A 23,371-nucleotide genomic window follows, 5' to 3' on the forward strand; every position below is an offset into this window, starting at 1 on the left:
TGCACTAGCCATTACTCCTCACCTGATGAAAGGTCTTGTAACAAGCCTCCAGCTCTACTGCTATTATTGGCAAAAATCTAACTCATGGTTCTCTCAGATGATAGTCCACTTATGGCCACTTTGTCTCCATAAATAAGGACAACTATTGTAAGGTTGGTGTAACGATGTTGGTGGTGATCAAAGTCCTCTTTTTCGTTAAAACTGCTTTGTAATCATAGTCAATCAATAGTGATTACGGTCCAATAAAATGAAATTGCATAGGAAAGTTACAGTTTGAGCTGTGAATGACCACCTTCTGAAACATGGCTCACACATGTCAAATGTGCCTGTGTGTGTGTGTGTTTGGTACAGGGCCCAAAGCAGAAGGAGTGTGTCCTGCAGGGCCTTGAATGTTTACAGCAGAGTAACATGAGGAGTGGACCAGCTTATCCCGCCTCCTCCATAACTCTAAATGCAGAGCCACAGCTGTGTTTCTATGTATGAGGGACTGGGGAGCAAAACAGGGTTTTAAGGGAAAGAGTTAAATGAGCTCCTGGAAAGAAAACAATATAGAAGAGGTGTGTATATATTAGAATATCAGATCTTGATACATTACAGGTAAAACAAGTGTACCCACTTCTTAGTCAAAGATTTGAGGCCAATATGGAGGTCATTTACTGCTGCCCATGCATGTGTGCAGGCTGTGTGTGTATGTATGTGTGTGTGTGTGTGTGTGTGTGTGTGTGTGTGTGTGTGTGTGTGTGTGTACGTGTATGTGTGTAAGGGGGGGTGGGGTACCACAGGACATAAGAATTAGGTAATATTGACATGGTTGTTTCAACTCCACCCTCCCAACACCACTAAGATCAATGTACCAGATCAATAAAAGTCATTGACAATAACTGAACTTCTCATGTGATCAGTGAAGGAGAAAATTCACTATTTTTCAGTAGCATGTGTCCCACATGCTCATTCATCACACTGAAGGTCTACAATAAATAAATAAAAAACATGCATTTACACTTGCATACATGCAGAAATTCATGCACACACACACACACACACACACACACACACAAACTATATATATATATATATATATATATATATATATATATATATATATATATATATATATATATATATATACACACACACACAGCAACAGGGGGAAACAGTCTTTTCTTTCTCTGTCTTTTCTGACACTGCATGATTGGTCACTTTTTTCCCTCTCTCTCTTCCTGCTGAAATAGTTTTAACAAAAGAGAGGGAGAAGGAGGAGGGGGAAGGGTGGCGTGGTTGGGGGAGGGGATGTATGTGCTGCTCTGTTGTCACTGGGCGAGGAAGAGCCAGAGGGGGGAGGGAGAGGGAAGCTGGAGGGCGAGCAAGGAGTGTAGGAGAGGATAGGGTCCCAGAAGAGAGCACAAGCCTATCACACACACAAACACAGACACTCACACATAAACATTTGCGTTGGCTCCTCTGTTGTACTTTGTGGAATAGTGGATTACTTTCCTAACTGAACCACTCATCGAGCAAATCCAGGCATGATCAGGTCAGTAACTATATACTTACTTGTTGAAAAAGATTTAGCTTTTATCTCCTTTCAGCAGTAATGACAATGTTTCTGCTGCTTCTTGCACATTCCTGTCATTTTCAATTCTCTCTATTCTCTTTCTGTGTGAGATGCCCTCTTTTATGTGCTGCTCACTCCATTGTACTGTTATAGTTTAATCCTCTTCATACATTTGTATGACATTTTCAATAGTTTGTCCTCTATGTGTCAAACCAGGTTACATGTCACACAGCACTCCCCTATTCTACACTCATTCTTCAGTTTTCTCCCTCATGTATTCCATGGGAGACATGATAGCTTCCTTGCTCTGCAGAGAGTACAAAGTTACTTTTGCTGTTGTAGATTGCAGTGTTTGTGTTGAAATGTGGGTGGCTTCAAAGAATTAGAAACCTGTCTCTGCTTGGCCATGCGGTGCTGTGGTCTGATAGTAAAAGCCCCCTCTCTGTCAGGGCATTAAGCATTCAAACTCTGTCTTGATCGGTCGCTCATTCACATGCATGCACATAACCACAGAAAAACTGAGGAAAGCAAAAGTAAACGCATGAGAAACTCATTATGAGTCAATATCAGTTGCTTTCTGCAAGTATTTCCCAAAAGTCATTTTCACGATAGTAGGTAGATAATAGGAATACTGAATTCAAAATATGACACATGCAAGCAATTATTATTATTTGTACTTTATACATATACAACATATCCCTACAATGTTAGTGGCTGCAATCAAAATAAACATCCTCTTCTTATTCACTGTGTCTTCTGGCTCTGACACTGGCATGTGTTTGCTATTCAGGTGGCAGTGTGTCGGAGCAGTGTTGAACTGTGAAATGAACCATGGAGGGGTCCATCAGGCCAGTCACTAGCCGAGCCAACAGCCACACAACCACCAGCAGCAAGAGAAGCAGTAGCCCGGGGAAGCCCCGCAGCATGCATCAGGGCCCTCACTAGCACCAAGTGGACCCGGTCCTCTCCTCTTTACCTGGGGCCAGGGCTGCAGAATGCTCAGTCCTGTCACCCCATACAGTAAGTCTGCACTACTTTTATTTATTTTTTAAATGTGTGTGATTAATGTTGTACGGTCATGTCTAATGATGGGTCTGTTCGCATATTGTACGTGAACAATGTGACCTAATATTAATTTGAATCTGTTTTTCTGTACGTCTTCTTTTGGCTCCTCTTTTGTCCAGGACTCATCTCCTGTGGCTCAGTAGAGGGGGTGGGGGGTCTCTGAGAAGTCATTTTGAGAAGGAAGATATGCTAATGGTTTTAACAGCTGAGTCTCCAGGCTTGCATTGAGGAATTTCACAGAAAGTGTTCAGTCGCTGTTTTTTCAGCCACTCCATGTGAATATAGTATAGTAACAACTTGTTTAGACAGACAGCAGCTTAAGCGCCACTGTCTGTTTCTTCTAAGGAGCAGCATGAACATGGCAAAGGAGTGCAGCGGAGAAGTTTTTTTTTTTTTAATAAAAAAGGAAGATACATAAAACGTTAGTTATACTTATTTTTAAACAATGATAGCACCATCACATCGTGAGATTCTGGAAACACCCTTACTGTATCTTTATTTAATTCAATTTACATTTATGTTTCAATGTATAAGCCTGTATATCAAACTATGATGGTGGTGTTTTGTGCTGAAACATGCATAAAAACCGACTTAGCAACATTTTGTTTCCAGTGTTACTAGATTGGACAGATCTGTTTCTATATGTGCAACATTAGTATGTAAAAGCTGATTAAATCGCATAAATCTCTGTGACGCATCACAGTACAGGCCTCACTTGTATATGTGCTAATCATGAGAGGTTGCTATCCAGGCTGATGAATATGCTTATATTGATTGAATGGGCTATTGATTAGGCCAAGCTTAAAAGGATTACAAGGCTAACCTGATTGGAATAATGCAACAGGGACTTCTAGGTTATAATATTCTAAAGAGCTACACAGATGCACATTGATAAACAACGGAAAACTTCTAGGGAGACGGAGGGAGTTTTATGAGCAGACAGAAGTTTTAGTAACATACGTCTGTCACATTCCTCCCTAAAAAAGACTCACAGCGTCTCGTTAGATTTCTTCCCACAGAAACTTCAACTACACACAATCCTGTGATGGCATTTATTTTTTACAACCACAACTACTTTAATCAAATATCACAGGCTTACACATTTCTTGTCCATCTACACACACACACACACACACACACACACACACACACACACACACACACACACACACACACACACACACACACACACACACACACACAAACAAACAAACAAACAATGAACATACAATCACAATCACCCACACCTCATTACGGGCTCTGACCGTAATGATTATTAGATGTTTTAGCCCTTTTTAGCTGCCAGTTACCAGGGTAAAGCGATTATGTGAATGAAAGCCAGGTCGTTAGTAACCTAGTGTCACCAGCTTCTCATTAGTCCTGTATAGAGGGACAAATAAACATTACCCTTCGCCTCCACACACACACACACACACACACACACACACACACACACACACGTAAACATACAATCACAATCACCCACATCTCATTACGTGCTCTGACCATAATGATTATTAGAAGTTTTAGCTCTTTTTAGCCCTCTAACATTAGTCCTCCATAGTAATCATGAAGGCTTGTTAAGTAAATTGTAGCACACCTTAGATCCTCATTATGTGTTATAGTAAAGACCCATGCTGACGGCAGTAAAATGACAGAGAAAGAGCTAAGTGAAGGGCAGATGGAGGGGATGTGAGGAGGGACTGGTCAGCTGCAGCCTGATATATGAGTGGACACAATAAGCAAAGAGGGGCCAGACCAGCTTCTGCCACATGTGTGTGAGCTAAAGGAGTGGGGGAGGGGGAAACTGACCACACAGGCTCGGACACACAGCCCTGTCTTTGCTTCAGCATAGAGAGAAGGAGGGAGGCTCCAGAAAGAGAGTCTTGTTGGGAAAAATCTGATTGAAAAATAAAATGAGCAGAAAAGGAGGATAAAAATAAATTCAACTAAACCAGTTTCTCAGTCGTGCTTCAAGATAAATCTGTGTGATTGGATGTGTCTGTTTGACCAGGAAAAGCCATATTCTGACTTAAATTGTCATGTGATTTGTAGTTAGAAATGACTTGTAGGTTAGAGATGTGTAAAACTTGAATCAGAGATGGTACAGTAGTTGATTGGCTGACAGCAGTGTGGCTTGGTGGACTATGTGGGCCTGGAGAAAAGGGGGAAGGGGAAAGAGGAGGGAGAAGGGAGGGTTTTCTCCTCAGCAGATCGTCCTTCACACTGGCTTTAGTGTTTTAGACTATGGTCATTGCTTACATAACAATCTAACCCTAATTTACTTTGTAAGGAAGGCAGACAGAGATAGCTGTGTCATGTGTGAAGTCCATTGTCCATTGCAACTATAATCCTGACATTCTCCATGTATATTAATATTCAATTTTTCTTCTGATGTGTTCTATATTGATCTTACAAGCAGTGGTGTAAATTAACTCTAACTAATACAAATTGCCCAATAATGTGCAAACAGCTGATAGGGTCATTCATCAGCACTGTACGTGCATGTTCTCTCCCTCCCTTCTTTTAGCCTTAGAGTGGACAGTGTGTGTTAAGCGAATAGAGAGGATATGTGCTTTGTAAATAGATCTCAGGTTAGATTCCTGACATTCCAGCAGCCTGACTCATCCCATAGACCAAGACCAAGAGCTCCTCTGCCTGTTGGCCAGCTGAAGCTAAACACAGCACCCAAAGCACACTAGAAGTTTGCTTGAGTCTGTGTGTGCAGCTTGGTGTGTGTATTTCTAGGTGTCTGTCCAACCTCAGGAAATGTCAGTCTTTGTTTATTGTAAGTGGAGTAAAAGCACTCCTCAACTAGACAACCAGCCGGCCAGCAAAACCTCCTCTAATGCCTCACAACCCCCAAATCCCCATTCCAGTCAACACCTCCCCCACACATACTTTCATCTAATTAAGCCCTAATTACTCATCGGGACCATGCAGTGGACCACGAGTCAGGCTAGCCTTCACTGACACATAGAAAACACCCATAACTTGCATAATTGAAAGAGAAAATCATTTGATGAATTTGTTTTGTTGTAATTGACCTATCTCATTAAGAAGTAATGGTTAGTGCACTAAAACTGATTTCAGTGGAGGTTGTTGACACCTCAATAGAGGGTTGAAAGAGCGCATCTCTTTATTGGATGGATCAGGCTCCTGTTTACAAGCACCCTACTCCCTGATTTACACACACACACACACACACACACACACACACACACACACACACACACACACACACACACACACACACACACATACACTTGCTGTTCGGTAAACCCTTGGGCCATGTAGCCTCCATGTATAGGTCTTGATGAGGAGAAGAGATAGGTGACTGTGATGTTTCTTTTCATTCACAGAAATTTTGCTGCAGCTTACATATGCCTCTAACCAGGTGTATATAACTACATGTAGTGTCTGCAGGATTGGTCTGCTTGGGATGTTAACACATCCACTCTTGCCTCAACACATCCCGTGCTCTAACAGGCCATCTCCTCTTCTGATGTTATCTCGCTCTTCTCAACAAATTGGTTATTTTTCATCTAGCAAAGCCATTTTGAAGTCCACAGAATTACAAATGACTTGGAGTAACATGGCCTATTTCTCACTTAAAATGTTTTTAGAAACATGTTTCGGTGAACTATTTTAGTACAATATGAGATCGTATTCTGAACAAGCCGCCATGACAGTCTGTCTTTGAATTTCCGGAGAAACCAGACCCACGTGATGCGTTCATCCAATCAGCTGCCAGTTTTCATTTTTGGAAGACAATACAGATTAGCGCCGCCTGCTTTTATGGAGACGTATTACGTCTCGTCACTTTGGTGTGTTCCGAGGCACTTTTTTGACCAACTCGGGGACACTGATCTGTCCAACTGCCTTTTCTGCCGAGGATCGGCCGATTCTGCCTATATGTAAGAATTAACAGTTTTGTCCATAAAATGGAAATTGGTGGAAATTTGACACTAGAATCATTACCCGCATTAATGCACAAGTCACTATTTTGTAGCCATATATTTATATACTATATAAAATCATCATAATTTTGTGTTATTGCACACAATATTGATCAAGTAAGTAAGTACGTAAAATATATTTGTATAGCTCTTTTCACAGACATAAGTCACAAAGTGCTTTACAAAGGGCATAAAACAACATACAAGAAATAAATCATAGAAGGTGAAGTGACCACCCGAGCCATGTGTTTATGAAGTGTAAAACTAAGAATACAGTACATAATGAAATTACCAATAATACATCAAATGCAAGCAAATGTAGGTGCTACAGCCAAAAAGCTCGACCACCACGGGTCTTAAGGTGGGTGCGTGGGGCAGACAGCAAATTTAGCATGTTTGACCTAAGAGAGGAAGCTGATGAGTAAGGGTGAAGTTGTTCAGCCACGTTTGCAGTAACCTGCTCTGCATTGGTTGTTACATCGCCTTGGAATTAAGCCCTCATCAAAGTTACAGGCTTAAACATAAGGAGTAAGCTCACCAGTAGTGATGCTTCTTTAATTCTTGTACACAACTTTCAGATTGTCACAGAGCAGTGACACTCCCATAAGCCTTGTGTGCTCAATCTTTCATTATTCTGGTTTACTCAGTCTGTTCCGGGTAACTACAGTTTTTTTCAACCTTTTTTAACCCTATTTTCCTATGTTTTTGTGTCTAAGTGACTGATGGGAACAACAATCTTTGAAATTAGTCCAGTATTAAGCAAGATCGCTGCAGTCGACAGCGGCAAAACATTCTACAATGTAAGTTAAAAGGGCAATTGTCCAGCTTGTATTTACCTTCACAAAAGTGGTCGTTTTGCCACTGGCAGGCTCAGATTAATCTTCTAAGTGTCTGACAACATTATGGAAACAATTTCTAAGGAGGTAAGCTAAATAGCTAAATAAACAGTAATTTTAGCATCGTAAAATACACTTCATTCAAAGTCGACAGAAACAAAATAAAACTATGAAAAGCCGTTTTGGGTTTCTTTCCACTTTTCAAACCATCACAACTCTAGTTTTGGTTAAATTAAATGTTAATATATATTAATATGTTGTCTCTATACATGCCATAAGTATTGCTTTTTTAAAGGGAGTCTGGTGGGTTTAGCGCTAGCGACTTCAGAGCTGTTTCTGGTCAAACAGAAAGGTCTCAAAGAGGTTTTAAAGGTCTATCTCTGAAGGGAACTTAGAATATTTGTTTTGCCGCTGCCAACTGCAACGATCTTGCTTAAGATTGTTGTTCCCATCAGTCACTTAGACACAAAAATATAGGAAAATAGGGTCCAGGTTGAAAAAAAATGGTAGTTACCCTTTAATCCATCCGGACCCTCCAGTTCACTCTTCCATCATTTGATCTCAGAGTGATCTTCAGTTTTCACATTCCTCCTCTGCATTTTGACGAGGATTCCATTCCAGACACATTAGATGACTGCGGTCTCACATGTCTCGCAGTGACGTGCAGTGATGTCAGTAAGAGGCTAGGCACTGAGTTATGAAAGCCAGATTATTGTTTAGGCTAATACGTCAAAACAGTAAACGTTACGCACAAGCTCGGCACACGCACGCACGGTCGATATCAAGAAATTTCCAATCAGGATGACATATCGTGTACTACTCTGACAATCTCTCTCTCTCTCTCTCTCTCTCTCTCTCTCTCTCTCTCTCTCTCTCTCACACACACACACACACACACACACACACACACACACACACAGCATCAGAATGCAACCATCTTTATCCTTAATTATTGCGGCTGGCCAATTATGTTTGTCAGTCAGCAACAGTGAAAACACACACTGCTCAATTGAATATGAAGGCAAATGTCTTGCAGTCGGCATTAATTCAACCACACTTATCAATTCAATACTAAGTTCCAAATAGTTTCTGACTCACCAATTTGTACATAAAATCCATCTGCTGCTCTTTCCTCATGAAGACATCGATCACAGCGTTGTAAAACTCGTCACATACATATATACGGTAGATGTACGTAGATGTCTAGCCAACCTCTCGTCTTTCTCAGCTAGCACATCCAGCAACTCGATGTAATTGTCCCTATTGCTAGAGCTAGCGCTTTCATCATTGCCACGAAAAGCAAGTTCTTGCTTTGCAAGGAAGCAGGTCGCATTTATCAGATCCTTCAATACATCATTGAAAAGCTGCAAACCCCACGATGAAGCCATGATGAAACCGCAGTTTTTGCAAGTTCCCGCAGTTTTTGCAAGTTCCCGCAATTTCATCGCATAAAATTGCATAAATATCCCGCATATTCCATCCATTTTTTAAGAAAACGTGCCGCATAATCAAGAATTTTTGCCCGCAACAATCACAAAAAACTCAGCATTTTTCTGGAAGGACTGGCTGGTGTAATGACGTTAGCTGCGCAAATCTCCAGTAATATCTCGATTTTAATTGGTCCATGTTTGACATGTAATGGAGATGATTACTGGCATAACACATTTACGTGCAAAGGCACAGCAGAGTTGTGCTTTTTGCCGTACATGTTGAAGAATACAGGATCGAAGTGCGCATGTGCAACATGGGTTTTTCACGAGGTTTTCGTCCGCAATGAAAACAGTAAAAGCACTGCTTATTCTACCATTTATTTTGTATTTGATTATGTGTAACTGCTACATTTCTCATCGTAACGTCTAAACAATTGGAATAACACACATATTGCATATATAAAAAACAAGAATAAACAGTAAAAATACAAATACATTTTCATGTTTGAATTTTGGCAGGGTAGGCAGTGCCTAGCTTGCCTACCCAGACTGCACGTCTCTGATGTCTCAGATAGATTATAGACCATCGGGTGGAGACAGGGCAAGAGGGGTAGGTTAAAGGCAAAGCGGCATGACCAGTATCAGTCTGATGTTTTCTGCACATAATTGTTTTCAGTCTCTCATCTACCATTCCATGCAAGGGAAAACACACAAAAATTTTTTATATATATATATATATATATCTATCACAAATCACAATTTTGCCTCAAAGAGCTTTCAATCTCTTCAACATACGACACCCTCTATCCTTATAGTCCCTCAATACGGGGAAGGAGGAACAACAAACTCAACTCCACTTTCAGGAAGTGATGTTGGTATCAATAGAGAGAAAAATTTAATCTTAATATCTACAGAAAACATGAGGGGATAAACACTCCCTCTGAAGATGTGATGGCCTTTTACTTGTGAACATTTAGTTTATTGCTTCAGGTTTTTCAGAAGTACTTTTTTGGCCTCTGATTTGACATAAATGACTGAACCCTTTGGGTCTGTAATAAGAAATGTTAATAACAGTCACTTTACAGCAGGCACTGTGTTTAGGGGACTTACGGGCTCCCTCAAGACAGTGCCCAGTAGACCCATTTGCTAATCCAGCCATGACCTGTAGATCACTATGAAATACAATGAATCAACAGCCACTAGTCAGGGTTAAGTGTTTTACTGGGTCATCAGCCATTTTGATTCTAACCTCAGTGTACAGTAGTATCTCTCATATTCCTTCCTGTTGAGCATTTTTGTGGCGCTGTGTTTAGCCAGGTATGAATGTGTGTTGGTGGGAATATAAGCCATTTTTTTTGCTCTGTGCCAATAATGTTTTTGTTCCCGGGATAAGCACCATGTCAGAATACCCAGGAGCATAGGGATTTCTCTAATCCGGAGTGGAGCTTGTGCTGGTCGAGAGCGCTAAAATCCCTGGATTGGATGAGAGGGATTATTGGGCTAAAGGATCATTTGATTTAGGGATCAACATGTGGACCGTTTGAGGCCCATCTGGTGGTCCTGGTGGACATGTGACACAACCTGCCATATTCCACATGTAGACAGTTTCAGACCAGACGTGTGAGTGAGTAAGTGTGTATGTGTAAACACCTACCACTGCTGCAATTATTTCCTGATTCTCTGCATTTCTCCTAATAAAATCTCCAAAAACAGGGTTAGCCCAAAACGTAGAACATCTAGATGAAAAGGGGCTTCAATAGAGCTGAAACAATGAGTCGATTACTAGATGGGCAGACAATTAATCAGCAATTATTTTTAACATTCTCATTTTTTAAGCAAAAATAACAAACATTTTCTGGTTCCAGAGCTTAAACAGTTCATTTATTCGTTCCGATTCGTCACGATATGGGGGTCACGCTTGGCTCTAATTGCCCAAGTGCAAGTTCCACTTGGTAACCTTTAGTTATATGCCATTCGCAACAAATTGTAAGGTTAGCACAACAAGTGGAGTGCAAGTCAGTCACACTATGGCAGGTGTAAATGAAACGCAGGAGCTGGAAGACCACGCTGCGGTTTCCAGGTCAAGTACAATGGCAACAGAGAGAGAGAGTTGTGTAAAAGATGAGGACAGTGTGTGTCAGTGTTGCTCCACTGTTGGTTATGTGATGGAAACACATGCTAACGCATATTCGATGGCATCAGCCAGATGTGCTGATCACTGGGATGGTAAATGTTTTGGTACTTTGAATGTGTAAATATAAGGTGCTTTCCGTCCGGATAGTACTTGTACTTTTTAGAAGAAAAGTACACTTCTAAGCAGTTCTAAGAACTACTCTCCCCCAAAATCTTTTTTTCCGTTTGCATTCCCACTGGCCAAGTGGCCATAGTGACTGGTAGGAGGGGTAAGGGAGTGACGCAAGCACGGCAACGGTCTTTATAGCGTCGTCACTAGACTTTAGCACCACATACAACAACAACAAATGATGCTAATACTTGTGCACTTTTCCTATATATAATGCACGTCCATTCTCGTAGTAATTCACGTACTGTTTTGCTCAACACAGACGGGGCTTTATTATATTCGGAACAGACCCTGCCTCTGCCTGCTGCGCTGTGGACGTGTGTGTGTGTGTGTGTGTGTGTGTGTGTGTGTGTGTGTGTGTGTGTGTGTGTGTGTGTGTGTGACGGCCAGCGAGCCGCAGGACATGCTTGTGGAGTTTAACTCCGAAAAGAAAGTTAACCACAGGTTCCCGTTAATCTTATGATGGACATGTGTTGTGATATTTAAACAAACAAACCGTCAACGGCGAAATAAAAGCCTCTTATTTACGAGAGCGGTCTGAGAGACCTCCAGCTCACAGCGAAGTGAATTTTATGATGAATAAGATGGTGAAAATTGTTAAAAATGTCCCGTTGTTGGTTGTTGCTCTGCCTGCAAGTTCCGAGTTGGCAGTGGGCGTGACTTATAAGTTTGACCAATCAAGTACACCTAGGAAAAGGGAAAAGGGAAAAGACCCTGCTCTGAAGTAGGAGCTAAAAAAGTACGCTACAGCCGCCAGAGGAACTTAAAAATCCCCAAATTCTTCCTGTCGGAACACAACAAAAAAAATTCTAGGAACGTTGAGTTCTAAGAACTGCAAAAATCCCTCCGGTCGGAAAGCCCCTATAGCCAAGGTGGAACTAACTGAAACACTCCTCCTTATGCACAAGTTTTAAAAGTGTTTGTTCAGTGATAAAGTTGGTACAGTGTAATACAGAAATGTTTGAAATGTTCCTCATTTTTATTATAATAATAGTATACCAAAAATGCCTCAGTCCCCAGCAAGAGGATTTTGTCTTTGATACTTGCCCTGACTGTAAAATAATATATAATATAATAATAATAATAAATTAAAAGAAATGTATCCTTATGCATTTGTTTTTATTTTTCCACTATACAGGAATCACATCGAACCGTGACTCCTAAAGCGGGGTATAAACCAAACCGTGACTTTTCTGTACCGTTACATCCCTATCTGGTTCCACATATATAATTGTAAATTGAATATATTTTGAATTTTCAATGAAAATAATTGTTAGATGCAACCCTAGTCTTAAATTAAACTGTAACTCACGAAACAATCACAACACGTTGCACATGGTTGCAAGACATAATCTATGGTACATGATGCTATCTGTTAAACTAAAGATTATTTTCGAAAAGAAAGATTGAATATACCCAATTTATTTAAAAGTCATTTTTATTATGCACCACTAAGACGACAGTTTGTTAATAACTGCACAATCTGATCCATTGAAGGCAAAATGACAGAAATCAGAACAGTTACTACTATAAAGATACATTTATGCCCTAATATGGCAAGAGAACATATCATGATATTGGTGCCAATTAATTGATAACTGACATAGGAATTACTTGTCCCCCCTTGTTTGTGAAACTGAGGCAGTAACTACTTCATCTGTCCAGTGCTGTTGTAGGGAAGCCCCTCTGGCTAAGGCCTGGGGTCAGGACAGTTTAATAATACTCTGCAATGCCTGGAATGTCAGCCTAATGCCCATTCAAAAAGACAAGGCCCGCAAAAGCCAATCAAGCCCACGACCACTAAACCAGCGGATTACTCTCTTAGTGTAAATGTGCGTGTATAAATCACACATGGGACATGAAAATCAGATTTTTTTGACTGCTCAATCAATCGGTGCGCTTGTAACAGTGTTCATAGATATACTGGTCCAGTCTCTCTATGTAGTATGATGAAAAACTATTCTGATTCCCCCTCCACACACTGAACCCCTCCTACCTCTCCTATTCCCCCTGTCCAACAGACCCCTGAGGTTCAGGCCGAATTAGATCACATGCTCAGTGGGGGTGGCTTTGTGCACTAAGAGAGTCACAGAGAGACAACAATGGCCCTAATGTGAGAGAGGCAAAGGCAGAGGGCAGCTTGTGGGCTGATAGAGGCTTATCGCCGTGGAGACCAGGCTGGGTCTATGTTGCCGGCTTCACATAAAGATTAGAACAGTTGTCCCCTGCCTGGATGAAACTGTGTAGAAGAGCACAGGCTAAGCATTGAAGATTCTGCAAATGGGTCAGCTAGCCAATGTGATTAAGAGGGCAGATATTCATGAAGCTGCAGGACTCTTAGCATGCTTGTGAGTTCCGAAAGACACAGGAGGCAAAATACCTCAAATATCTGGTCAAGACAAAATGTTGCATATATTTGGGCCTACTCCTAATTTAATACATCTGATACATCCCTTCACGACTTTGTGGACTCATTCAGCTTTGTTCTTGTTTCTGTCAGGTCTGTTGAAGATGCACTGGTCCCCGGAGCACGCCGCCCCCTTATCTCAGTGGCCTGAGCAGCACCTAGATGTCACCTCTACTACCTCACCGCCGTCTGCCCACAAACACGACCCCTATGCTACGGCTGGTCGCCGTAGCTATGCCCCTGCAGGTTACCCTTGGGCAAGTGATGACATATCAGCCCTTACTGCTTCTTCTCTGCTCAAACGCTACGCTGAAAAGTACTCAGGCTTGGAGCTGTCCTATGAACGCCCTCCTACAGGGGCCTACTCAGAGCCTGGATCTTTCCTGAAAACTGAATCTGAGCCATGGGCACTGGGTCAGGGCATGGAGTGTTATCCTGGACTGGAGGCATTAACTGGCACCAAGGTGGGCTCTGCATCTGTGGGCATCCCAACCACAGGAAGTGTGACAGTAGTGAGCAGTAACTTGGCCTCTGAGCCAAGCTACAGTGGCGCTGGCTCCTGCAGTGCCCCGTCATCTCAGGAATACCCTCCTGCCTACAACAGCACCTACCTGTCCTCAGGATACTGCCCTCAGCCCAGCGCAGCACTTCCCCCTGCCCATCTACACTCTTTGCAGGCCGCACCCACTCTGGTGCCCAGCTACAGCGCCAGCACTCCTGTCTACAACTACCCTCCAGGGTGCTACCCCCAAACAAGCCTGTCTTCTGGATACAGCCACCCCAGTGCCTCCTACCTGCCCGCTGGGATTAGCGCCCCCACTCCTCTGGCCCCTAGGCCCACCATGGTGGGGGGCAATTACAGCTACCCATCTCACAGCCTTGGAGGGAGCTCCGAGGGAGGAGTGCCACTAAAACGCAAGGCCTTTGAGATGGCAGAGGAAGGACAGGAGGGAGGAGAGGTGGACGGATCGCGCTACAGAAAGTATGGCAACGGCCATGGAAACAGTCACAGCAAAGGTCACGGCAATGGCTACGATATGAGCGGCTCGACCTCAGACCCACAGGCCTACAAACCTGGAAAGCCCATGATGTCACCCCCTTATGGCGGGGCAGGGGACTACAGCCCACCATCAGGCCAAGCAGGAGAGAGTGTGTCAGGGGAGCACAACTTTCCTCAGCAACAAAGAATGTCTATGAAGATACCTGCATCGCACACAGGATCTGAAGACCCCACTGCAGGCCGCTGACAACACTGGTTGGCATTTAAGAGGATTCTTTCACTCTTTGAAACCAACCAAGGTTCTGAATCCAGACAGATTAAGGGGAAAAAAGGTTTAATTTCAGTAGTGAACAAAAAGAGGGCACAAGACTGGTATTTCTTGTAAATCCTAACATTTTCATTATTCATGTTTTTCCAAAGATTTAAAGGGGCATTTTGCCCTGTAAGGTTGAGGTAAGTCTTAGGGGTGAGGTTAAATAATTATCTACATAGATAGTGTTAAGACAGTCTAAACGTATGAGTGTCTGTTTCTCTCAGGATCCTATTTATTTCTTTTCTGCTACTGCAGCAGCAGCACTGCAACGTTGCTGTTTTAGAAGTTGGTGTAATTATTTTTGGCCATTATGTATGTAAAAGGCCTTTGACTGCAATATGTTCTACCACACCATAAAAATCATTACTGACCAAAAAGTAAGGAGAGCAATAACTGAAATGGTGAGATTGCCATACTACTTCAGCACAATCACTGCTACTTTACACAGCTTACTCTCCGGCTCGGTGTGGCCTCGAGAAATGAATGTTTCCCTGCTCATCCCTCGCTTTCCCCAACCTTTACTCATTCTTGACTTTTTTACTGTTTACTTTACCCCTTCTTTTCATGTTCTTTATCTTATTCTATCCCGGTGTCCTGCTTCTTGTTCTCAACCTTTTTCATTGCTGCAACAACTTTTGTTTTTGTCCAGTTTATACATAACAAGCTGCTTACCAAATGACTACATTACATTATACATGAAGCCGCCCTTTAAAATAGTTTTGAGCAAGATTGGGAAAATAATCTAAGATTTAAGGTTAATTTAAAAATGTATTTAGCATTCACACAATGACAGCATTTGAGTATTTGCAGATCATCTTCAAAGCATGTGGTTTACTTGCAGATTTTTGCAGATCCTGAAACTAACAGGTATATTTTCTCAAGAATCTGCGAATAATGGTGCAGCTTACGCCTATAATAGTCAAACTATTACAATAAATAATAGATACAGATCTACAAAACAACCAAAAAACAAACAACCAAGCTTAGGTCTGCATACTGCTACAAGTCATTTACAGCAGACAGTTTAAAGTCGCATACGCCTGTTTGTTACTTCTGTTTGGATGCACAGCCCAAACTGAGAGGCATGCAGGTCTCAGTGGAGGATAAATGCTTCTGAGTGACTGCCTCAAACAACTTTTGCTCAATGTGACATTCTTAAAGATCTACCCACTTGTGTGCTATAGGATTTACTTGTATTTTATATATATATATATATATATATATATATATATATATATATATATATATATATATATATATATATATATAAATATATATATATATATGCATACTCTTCACTTTTGGCTCTCAAAAGGATGATTTATAGTCGTGTTAATGAATACTCAGGAAGAATATTGTTACCTCAGAATGATAAAATAAGAATGTATGTTATTGTCTAGGTTGTTTGTAGGGAGCTTTATGGAGCAAGATGAAAACGGAGCCATGGCCTTTATTAAGAGCAAAACATACTCTGAACACTTCAGGGAAACAATGAACTTACAAGGCCTTTGATACTAACAGTAGAAAACGTGCGCACACACACACACACACACACACACACACACACACACACACACACACACACACACACACACACACACACACAGCTTCTTAGCTCTGGGAAAATTAAACTTGAGGTTTTTGTACCAAGGCCTGAAATGTTGAATGTAATTCAGATATTTTTTTTAAATGGACAATACATGCCATATTGTACATCGATGATGTTTTTAGATATATAAAACATATTTTCTTCATGTATAGACGTAATTCTCTTATAGGTTTTGGTGGAGAAATGAATGAGATGTTAAGTGTTAGTGTAGTTAGCAGTGGGGAAACGTGTTTTTGTGGACAAACTGTCAAAATAAAGCACTCCTGATAAACAACTTTTAACATATCAAGACGTACACATATTACAGTATATGCTCTATAATAGGTATGTTTATTAAATGTCTTAACAAAGTGTCCAATCTCAATTTTCCTATATCAGTATTTTGAAAACAGCTTGACAGTGTCACAAGTCAATCAGCTTGATTTGAGCTTTAACATGAATTGACACCATGAAGAAGGGAGAAGTTAAATATTTACCAAGTATGTGCACTGTCAGAAAATATGTACAGTTACAACTGTAAATCTTTTTACAACCGAGTGTTGCTCCACTATGCCATCCCTTTATAAGTTGTGCCATACTAATATTTTTTTTGCTGCAAAATCAAATAAAGCCGAACACTTACCTAAAAGCATGGCCAGAGAGTGGATCCCCTTTAATAGTAAGATTTAGACTGAAATGCAGCTTCAGATTTGGTCTGAAATTCAATGTGATGAAAAAGTATTTAAATTTGGAAATATAAGCACATTTATAAAATTGAACTTCCTGAACAAAAAACTCATCACACAAATATTTAGCTTCAAAATATAGATAAATAAAAAGGTGTCATGCAAATAACAATGTATTCTTACCACCAGATTTTAAAAGTATTTAAGCGCTTAGCTACAACAATTGAATGCTCTTCAATGCCACACAACAAATTTGTTCTACGTTACCTACACACTGCAACAAACAACAGAATGTGCTGTTTTTTGATGTTACTCTGATTCATTGAAGTACGTGGAGCTGAATTGGTCCAACTGATGGAAAATGGCATTTCAGTGTTATCTTTGTAATTCAGTTGTACTTTTGTTGTATCGTGTACATTTTCTGTAACCATTTCTACCTCATTTTGAAGACATTGTACATGGAAATATTTATTTCATGTCGTTTCACATGCCAGTTTAAGGAGCAATGTTTCTAATTCTTGACCTGTTATAGTCTACCTCACTAAAGACTGTTATGTCATGAAAATGAAGATATCACACCAAAAAAAAATCTTGATTTTGTCTTTTTGTCCGTGACTGTTCAAGGTTTATCATTCACTTAAATATACTAATGATTTATCTTTACAAATATACTGACCATGTCCAGGGTTCAACGCTAAGATTTTTTTTCACTTGTCCACGGGCAGGTAAAAAAAATTCTACTTACCCGAAGTAAATTTTTACTGGCCCCTATACACTTCTTTTTTTCCTCGAGGAAAAACGCCAAAAAAGTTTGAAAAAACACCTAAAAAAGCATCAAAAACGTAAAGAGTTGAAAGCATTAAAGGTGCAGTAGGTAAGCCTTATAAAACTAACTTTCTGTCATATTTGCTGAAACTGACCCTATGTTCCAGTAGAACTACATGAAGCATGTCATTTAAAAAAAAAATCCAGCTCCTCTGACACCACCTACAGCCTGTAGTGCGATTTGCAAAAATCCACAGCTCCCTGTTCAGATGCAGCAATCATGGCCGGGGGGTCTAACTGCGTGTCAATCACTGCTCACGCACACACATTCATTCTCCCTTGTGGGGGGAGGGGCTTAGGAGACTGTTTTGGGCTTTAGCAGAAAGGGGGGAGAGACTGAGAAGTTGTCGATGTTCACATTTTTGGCTATGTCCTGGATCTTCGCAATCCTACCTACAGCACCTTTAAAAGTGTAAAGAAATGTTGAAAAAAACCCCGTCAAAAGCACCAAGCGCCAACGCAATTCCTGATTGTCCAACGGCACATTCAAATCAAATGATTATGATACGATGATGCCCGAAAGGGCCGGTGGGTTGTTATATTTACTTGCCCGACATGGCGTTTTACTTATTCAGATGGTACAATTAATTTTGATTAATTAATCTAGAGTATTTTAGTCAGTAGACAGCAGATCAGCTGTGTCCACAGGCAATAATACAATTCAACATATAAGAGGAGTAGAGTTTCCTATAATAAATAAAAGATTATACATTTTTACATGGATTTAAAAAGCCATTGTTTCAAAGACATTCTTTTGGAAAAAAAAACAACTGCTTTTAAACTCAACTAGGTAACTACCAGTCTCAGAACATTGTCCCGTTTCCCCTATAATTTGTACTATATTACATAGTTCAAGTTGTAAAAATGGTGAGGAATCACAGGGCCATTTGTGTTATGTGAAGATCCCATAAGAAGCTCAAGAGAGCATAGAATAAAAGGACAGGAAAAGTGGAGAAGATCCTGACCCTCTTCCCTTGGACACCACCCATATCCACAGCTTTATTGTCTGGAGGAGGGCATGCGCTGACGTGTGACAGATGTCCGAAACTTTTGTCCTTTCATCCACAGTGAATCTAACCCTGCTGCAATGTCAAAGTATTTCACAGCAAAACCCTCTTTGTTTTACATAAAACTTATATTTTACTATAATGGTCATTATCATCAACCACCTAAAGTCCCTGCATCTTAAACAAACCTCAAACCACATTCATGGGACTGGCTGCAGGCATTCAACCAGCCACCTTTCGCTAAGCCTCTAGTCCCATCCCTTAACCTCAGCTCCGCAGCCTCGCAGACCCAGGCTCACTTCTCATTCTGAGCAACCATCAAAAAGTAACTGGTTTAAAAGTTCATCTTTAAATCACATTTATTTGACCTGTGAAATGTACGTGGTCCCTTTGCCAAAATGCAGCGCCTCGGTCTGCCTAACAATGATATCAATTTCTTCTCCAACTTACACAAACAATAGCAGCTACAGCGGCTCCCCAGTGCCAGATAACAAGTATAACAGTGACACCTACAGGGTCTTATTAAGAAGTACCTCATTGTATTAAATAACTGATAAAATAATTGTGATTATTGATATACATCTAACAAAAACAGTGATGCAAAGTCATTCACAAAACATAGTGAAGATGTAAATAAATATGAACACATAAACAAATATTTAAGGACTTACTGATGGAGTACAAATACATTTTACAAACGGTCTGCATTGATGCTGGTTAAAAGACATAGGCCTAAGCAAATGAACGAAATGTGACTCACAGCTTTCAGGCTTCTAGGCTCAGTTTGTGTCTTTACTTTGCAGTTTCAAGACGCTGTCTTTCGCTCCTCTACTCCGTTTTCTCTTTGTCATTTCTCGGCTGGCTTTAGGTCCACTTTTAAAAGAGTGATGTCTTTCCCAAAAAGGCTCTTTCTCTCCAAAGGTTTGTACAAAAAAAGAATAAAAAGGCATAACACTATTGTACACCAGTAAATATACTGTGGACTTTGCACTCAACGCTGTCACCCTCATGTTTCAGAATCTTACCCAGTGGTGATACCGTACTGTTACTGTCTGGTCTCCAGAACTCCTCCTTCAGGCTGAGAGGAAACGTCAGTTTGTCCTGCACTGGGCTGGATGGGACTGCAAAGTCTGTAAAATGCAGTAGTATTTGTTTCCATGTGTTCTTGAGTCAAATATGGACACACTTACTGAGGGAGAGATGTAGTGGTGGAAGAAGTATTCAGATCCTTTAAGTAATTAAGAAGAAGTATTCAGATCCTTTAATTAAATCATCAATTAAGGTGGTGATGGTGCAGTGGATGTGACACATGCCTTTGGTGTGGGAGACCTGGGTTTGATTCCCACTGCGATATATCAACCAATGTGTCCCTGATCAAGATACTTAACCCCTGGTTGCTCCAGAGGTGTGCAACCTCTGACATATATAGCAATTGTAAGTCGCTTTGGATAAAAGTGTCAGCTAAATGACATGTCAAATACGTATAAAAACAAATGCTGTGAAAAATACTCCATTACCAAAAAACGTGTTTTCCATTCAACATTTTACTCAAGTGAAAACCTGAATTAAAGTATTGTCAGAAAAATGTGCTTGAACCAAATTGCCAACTCCTTCATTTCACATTTGTTGGCTATGCATTTTAGAAACAGTTAACAGCAGGAACTTAGCCTTCATTTTGTGGTTGGCTTTAGTTGCAAGTATTAACTTTTTAATGTTACGGTCACATTTGCACTAGCTGAAATGCTCCTCTTGACTAGACTTGGGGTACAATTATTCCTCACTGTATCTGACCAATACTCAATCTTCATTACTCCCAGTTACAGTAATCATAATGCACACATTTATGGTACCTAGGCTAACGTTACCACATCGGGCAACCGACTTACTGTAGAGAGGGGAGCTCTGGATGTTAGCTAACACCAGAGGCGACCTGGGCACTTCACGGTCTGAACTTGACGCGGTCATTTCAAACCACTCGAGGCCAGTGTTGGGCTCTGTTACATCGGGTACTTGAGGACCGGGAGACGGCGGTGGCCCGCGAATGTGCCTCAGAAACCGACCAGCAGGTGAGCTTTGAGGGTAAAGTAATGAAAATCGACGTATGTCCATTTAAAGTTAGCCTATTTGTAATATAAAACTACTGTTAATGAAATATAACAGAGCTTTTTACTGAAACCAGAACAGAAAGCAAGCAGCAACAGAGCCGACTACTTTAATAACATACCGGGTGTTGTGAGCCCTTAAATTTGTCTTACAGGCTAACAAGTAAAGAAGGTTTCACCTTCTGTTAAAGCAACACCAAAGCACTTTTCCTCTTCGGTCCCCCTACAGGTTGGAAGCGGAATTGTCCATTGTAGTTTCTTATGTCTCATTCGTACTAGGATCCGCTACCCGACTCACCCGACTGGCAAACTTGCATAGTGCAGTTATAGCCGATAGAGCGAGGGCCGCAAAGCGAATGCCGTTCACCCTGTTACGAGTTGAAGAACCACTGAAACGATTTTGGAAACATTATTTTAAGGTAAGCTACAAAAGAATCTTTGGTGTTGCTTTAATTTTTTTTTTACATATACCATAGGTTATGTTTTTAATTGTAATGAACACATTTAAAAAAAAAAATGTAAATACATTATTTTAAAATATAACTGTATGTATAATGTGTTGGCTAGTTGGAGGCTACAAAGCCCTGCTCTGAACCTCTGTCATTATACTTTTAAAGATACAACAATTAAGTAGCCTGACAAGCCAGACCCACATCAAGATGTTGGGTCTGGGGAACGCACCACTGGCAGGGCTCAATCCGAGCGGCGGGATAAACGGTTGTCTTTCAAATTCCCTCTGCACTCATAGCCAACCAGAGCAACGCTAGTTGATAGATTAAACTTTTGCCGTATGGCCGTATACGGTCGGCAAAACTCCGAACACATCTTCCTTTTTTAAGAATGACTTCAGTGCTTAACTCCAAATCTTCCAGAGTCGCAGCCAAAGCCGATTTGAAAGACCGCTGTTTGCCAGCAGCAGCAGCCATCTTCTTTGTTTTCAAGTAGCAGGGAATTCATGAAATCCATTACCTTGTATCTCACGTTATGGCTCCGTAGCAGCCATTTTTGTAAAAATAGGCTAACAATTGTGTCATAACCACGCAACTTTCTTTCGCATAGTAGACAAATTACCGTATAGTCAGGAGAAGCTTGCAGGCAGTTTTGACTTACATTAGCTGTTTAAGTTTAATTACTAATGTTAACTAGCATTTTAGTTAGCAATAATTAGCCTGTGCCTATGTTATCTCCTTACATATAGGCTACCAACGCTCTCCGTCTCTGCAAGATTGGGAATGATTGAGATTTCTCTTGGCACAGCTACCAGAAGACTTACAACTTTCAGACAGGTTGCTCACATCACATCCACGTCGGCAAGCTCAGTTTGAGGCTGCGCAGTAATGCTCAGCCATCACCGGAAAAGTGCTTCTAATAGACTTCACTGGTCGCCGTAGTCTGGCTATCACCAGACCAACCTCAATCTTTTAAGATTGAACATTAGTCTGGGGAGTCTGCTCTGTATTTTCTACTGCACAAGAGGCGTGATCAACAGGGATAGTTGATTTCTAGTCCTTCAACCAGTCAGACAAACGATCTGCCTCACGTAGCAGCGACAGCAGCATCGACGGGTTGCTGGCCGAATGCAAACAAGAAGCTGCTTGGTCGCTTCTCTATCGTCATCGTGTTAAACCCGCCAATAGCGCGCAAAATTGTAATGGAAGCATGATAGATAAACGTACAGGTTTCCAGCCTGAGCTGCAGGGCGAAATCAAATCACCAGCAGATCAGGCTGGGTTTACCCAGTCTGTCTCCGTGGAAGTCTACGGCGTCGCTTTGTCCATGACCTCTGCCTCCGAGCCGTCATTAAAAGCAACGTCAATTAAATATGACGAGCAGCACCACTGCATCAGCTGTCTATCATTTTGTCATACGCTGAATTTTATGATCTATGTCAGAGGAGCAGAAGTGCTCATGACAACTTATATAACTATAACTATATATTTACTTTGAATTCAATTCACAACTTGGATAAGAATGTACGGGGTTCGTATATTTTTATTTGTTGTCTTTAATACACACACACACATACATAGGCCATAGACCTTCCACCCACCTGAACTAACTAACTAACTGGCCCTCGGCTGTCCCTGCAGGCACCGTTGCTTTTTAAATGATGTATTGTAGGCTATTAATATATAAGTGTTTTCTATAACAATTTACTTTAATGATTACAAATGCTGTTTGTAAAAGTTTCCATGTGCACAGAAATGCCACTGCAGCTGATATCGTTGGATATTTATGCAGAATACTAACTGTAGTTATAAACTGGACAGAGTAAACAGAACAAGACCTTTAGATT

At 40.9% G+C, this 23,371-nt stretch overlaps 1 protein-coding gene across 1 annotated transcript; it reads left to right on the forward strand.

The window, feature by feature from the left end:
• The first annotated feature begins 1,350 nt into the window (after positions 1–1,350).
• On the forward strand, positions 1,351–16,048 carry LOC144516219 (fidgetin-like protein 2). Its single transcript, XM_078247426.1, has 3 exons — positions 1,351–1,534; positions 2,346–2,575; positions 13,648–16,048. Exons 2-3 carry the CDS (start codon positions 2,551–2,553, stop codon positions 14,799–14,801), a joined length of 1,179 nt encoding a protein of 392 aa, XP_078103552.1. The 5' UTR covers positions 1,351–1,534; positions 2,346–2,550; the 3' UTR covers positions 14,802–16,048.
• Positions 16,049–23,371: the final 7,323 nt, after the last annotated feature.

The sequence above is a fragment of the Sander vitreus genome, chromosome 4, assembly GCF_031162955.1.
Source record: "Sander vitreus isolate 19-12246 chromosome 4, sanVit1, whole genome shotgun sequence".
Classification (NCBI taxonomy): domain Eukaryota; kingdom Metazoa; phylum Chordata; class Actinopteri; order Perciformes; family Percidae; genus Sander; species Sander vitreus.

What these genes read in the sequence shown, in the direction of transcription:
- LOC144516219 (XM_078247426.1), top strand. Translation starts at nt 2,551, where the DNA reads ATGCTCAGTCCTGTCACCCCATACA. An exon ending in CAGTCCTGTCACCCCATACA is followed by an intron (nt 2,576 to 13,647) that starts GTAAGTCTGCAC and finishes TGTTTCTGTCAG; the next exon opens with GTCTGTTGAAGATGCACTGG.